Source organism: Electrona antarctica (genome assembly GCF_951216825.1).
Source record: "Electrona antarctica genome assembly, chromosome: 19".
NCBI lineage: Eukaryota > Metazoa > Chordata > Actinopteri > Myctophiformes > Myctophidae > Electrona > Electrona antarctica.
The window spans coordinates 18,769,472-18,773,462 of NC_136800.1; the positions used below are offsets into that span (position 1 = coordinate 18,769,472).

Genomic DNA, 3,991 nt, shown 5'->3' on the forward strand with positions numbered 1-3,991 from the left:
TATCCATGGCAACAAATAATCTCATATTTTTCTTTACACATGATTCTCATTGTCAATGATTCATAAATTATATATATTTTTTTGTTTTAAACACAGTGGACAGTAAGTTCTTCAAGTGTGTGTTTGTGGACATGTGCGTGTGCATATCCGTTTGTTTGTGTGTGTGTGTGTGTGTGTGTGTGTGTGTGTGTGTGTGTGTGTGTGTGTGTGCGTGTGCGTGTGCACATGCGTGCGTGCGTGTGTGTGTATGTGTGTCTATGCGTGTGTGCGATGTCAGACGTCATTGGTGGGACAGCGTGTCGGGGAGGGGGTGTAAACGGGTATGGAGACGTCGCTGATCTCCTGGTGACACTGGACCCGCGCGGGCCGCGGCGGCGTGACCAGCACGTAGTCGTACTCTGTGTGCAGCACCTTCTCGTAGACGCTCTGCAGGCCCACCGTCTTGGGCAGGTGGGCCTGGTAGAAGTTGTCCCCCCTGCGGTTGGGGTCCCGCGGCAGGGAGGCCGTCTTGGACATGTTGCCGGCACCGCCGAAGGAGGAGACCACCACGGCGGTCGGGGCGGGCGACGACGCCATGGCCGGAGATGGAGCGATGTTGGCGCGGACCGCCGTGGGGCTCCAGCAGCGGTCCGAGTGGCCGAGGACCTTGCATTCGCTGGTGCACGCCCACAGACCTGCAGAGACACACAGAGACAATGTTAGAGATCTGTACATCTACACAGACTGCAGAGACACACAGAGACAATGTTAGAGATCTGTACATCTACACAGACTGCAGAGACAATGTTAGAGATCTGTACATCTACACAGACCACTGCTTCTCAATGTGGAGCCCCGGGGCATGGTGCCCTCGAGGGCCTTCAGGGGTCCCTGCAGCTAAATGAGTTATGGTTATAGAAACCAAATGGATCCTTGTTATGGGTCTGTTAACCTGAGAGTGTATACAAATGGAACCAAATGGACCTGTGGATCCTTATGGGTCTGTGTGTGTGTGTGTGTGTGTGTGTGTGTGTGTGTGTGTGTGTGTGTGTGTGTGTGTGTGTGTGTGTGTGTGTGTGTGTGTGTGTGTGTGTGTGTGTGTGTGTGTGTGACTGTGTGTGTGACTCTGTGTGTGTGTGTGTGTGTGTGTGTGTGTGTGTGTGTGTGTGTGTGTGTGTGTGTGTGTGTGTGTGTGTGTGTGTGTGTGTGTGTGTGTGTTGAGTTGAGTGTACAAATGGAACCAAATGGACTTGTGGACCTTTATATGGGTCTGTAACTCTGAGAGTGTGTAGGCCTATACATCCATTTGGTTACATATCAAATGGCGATCCGTGGCCTATAATGCATAAACTGGTGATATTTTAAATGGAAAAGGTTGAATCGCTGGACCAACACATCAGATCTCACTTTGATACTCCTCCATGCAATCTTATCAATATTCAATTATTTGCCCTTACCATTTTGACCCACTATGGGCGGAACAAGGGCTCCATCTTTCTTCAGGCCCATATCTGGTCCACTGACGTCACTGTCACTGTCGTTGAAGTCACTGTCACCCTTGCCACTGTCTTTGCCGCTGAACACTGGGTCCCTGGCAGAGATGGTCGTATAGGAGTTGCCCTTCCAGATGGTGATGGGCCTCACCGCCTCCTTGCTATTCCCATAGCCAGGCAGAGTGGAGTAGCCCTGCAGACAAGACAGAGAAATATTAATATGCTTGTCCAATCCCTCCATATAGTTTCTATATGGCTCTGAACCAATCAAGTCAAATTACATGTGCAGAATTATATTTAATAAAAAAATAAATTTGAATTCTCACCTCATGCTTATTCCCCCGGGGCTTGCTGTCTGAGTCATACACACAGGGGACCTCACTGCCATCCTCTGAAGCTGAGCACATGTCAACGCTCCCTGGGTGAGCTGAGGTGAACCCCCCGGGCTGGCTGGCATAGGAGTGCTCCTCGAAGCCTTCCCCTCCTGCCGTCCCGTGGAGAGGCAGCAGCGGGTTGTCGATGTGGGTCCGACTCCGCTCTAGCGTGTCCTTCTCCCCGTACGAGTCGCTGTCCTCTCCGCTCTTGTCTCGTTTGCGCCGGTTGCAGGTGGTGGCGATGAGGATGATGGCGAGCAGCAGGAGAGTGCAGCTCCCCGCGAGGACGACGATAATGACCACCGACAGGTCCCACTGTGCGTGTATGTCATCCCCCCCGCCTGTCCGGTACACGGTCCTGTCGCTCGGCGGGGCGCCCGCGACGAGGAGGAAGTGAAGCGTGGCGGTGGAGGTGAGCGCGGGCCGCCCGTTGTCGCTCACCGTGACGATGACGCTCAGGGTCTCGTCCACGTCGTGGTGGCTCAGCAGCTGGTTGAGGTAGATCTCCCCGGTGGCTCTGTTGACGGAGAACACGGACGTGTCCCCCACGGCGGCCAGGCTGTACGACAGGTCCGAGTTCGCGCCCTCGTCCGCGTCGCGCGCCTCCACCTGCGTGACGACGTAGCCCGTGGGGGCGTCGCGGGGCAGGAGCACTTCCGCAGAGCCGTTGTTGAGGGCGGGCTGCGTGACGACCGGCACGTTGTCGTTCTGGTCCACTATCCGAACATAGACGCTGGCGCTGCCCGAGAGGTGCGGGGAGCCTCCGTCGCTGGCCGTGATGCGCAGCTCCATGTGTTTCATCACTTCGTAGTTAAAGCTCCTGAGCGCGTACAGCGAGCCGCTGGCCGGGTCCAGAGACACAAAAGTTGAAATGGGAGAGCCCATGAAGTACGTGTCCGCCAGTTTGTAGTTGACCTTCCCGTTTTGACCCAGGTCAAGGTCTCTCGCGACCACGGTGGTGATGTACGCGCCGGGAGCATTGTTCTCCACCACGGACACGTCGTACACGGGCTTACTAAACACGGGAGCGTTGTCGTTCTCGTCCGTCAAACGAATGGTGTACTGGGTGATGGTCCTGAACGGGGGCGAGCCTAAATCCTCCGCCACTACCGTTAAGTTATACTCGGGGATCTTCTCCCGGTCCAGCGGGCTAGTGCTGACGATCATAAAGCTGTCTTCGTAGGCTTGCTGCAGCCTGAAGTGGTCGTGTCCGTACAGAGTGCAGTGCACCTGGCCGTTAGCGCCGCTGTCGCTGTCCGAGGTGCTGACGAGGGCAACGAAACTCTCCCTGGCCGCCGCCTCGGTGATGTAGGCGATCCCCGCCGTGATGGACGTCATGGGGGTGATGGAGATTTCCGGAGCGTTGTCGTTCACGTCCTGCACCTGCACCACGATCTTACAGATCGCCGGGGTCGGGTTCTGACCCAGGTCGGTCGCCTGGACGTCGAATTCATACGTGTTCTTGCTCTCGAAGTCGATCGGGCTCTCGAGTGTGAGGCGTCCGGTTTTGCGGTCCACTCTGAAAAGTTGTCTTATCTCGGAGGGCACCTGGTGGCCGAACCCGTACACCACCTCTCCGTTCAGTCCCTCGTCCGGGTCCTCCGCGTTCAGGTCCAACAGCAGGGAGCCCACCGGCGCGTCCTCGGGCAGGTCCACGGAGAAACTGTTCCTGTCGAACACGGGGCTGTTGTCATTATAGTCTTTCACCTTGATGTTGACGCGCGTCGTTCCGCTGCGGGATGGGTTGCCGCCGTCCATAGCAACTAGCTCCAGTGCGTAAGAACTCTGCGTCTCTCGGTCGAGTTCCTTCATGAGGACCAGCTCCGCATATTTAACCCCGTCGGCTCTGCTGAGCACGTCGATGGAAAAGTGACTGTTGACGGAGATCTGATAGCTTTGGATGTAGTTCGCGCCCACGTCCTCGTCCACGGCAAAGTCCAACGGGATCCTCGTGCCCACCGCCGTGTTCTCCGAGATCTCCATGCTCGACTCTTTTCGGGGGAACTCGGGGGAGTTGTCGTTAATGTCCTTGACCTCCACCTCGACGTGTATGAGTTTGAACTGCTCTTTGGAGAAACTGACCACATCGAACGCGATGATGCAGTGCAGGATGTGTTTGCAGATTCTCTCCCTGTCTATCCTCTC

The 3,991-nt window shown here is 55.9% G+C and overlaps 1 protein-coding gene across 1 annotated transcript in view; it reads right to left on the reverse strand.

Moving 5' to 3' along the window:
* Positions 1-273: 273 nt before the first annotated feature.
* Positions 274-3,991, reverse strand: part of LOC306912538 (protocadherin-8-like) — a gene marked incomplete at both ends in the record, with an annotated part of 3,970 nt that continues 252 nt past the window's right edge. The window contains 3 exons of the mRNA XM_079488835.1: positions 274-674; positions 1,437-1,665; positions 1,799-3,991. The exon at positions 1,799-3,991 is cut by the window's right edge and continues 252 nt beyond it. Of these exons, the coding sequence (XP_079344961.1) occupies positions 274-674; positions 1,437-1,665; positions 1,799-3,991 (2,823 nt within the window). The remainder of the gene's footprint in view (positions 675-1,436; positions 1,666-1,798) is intronic.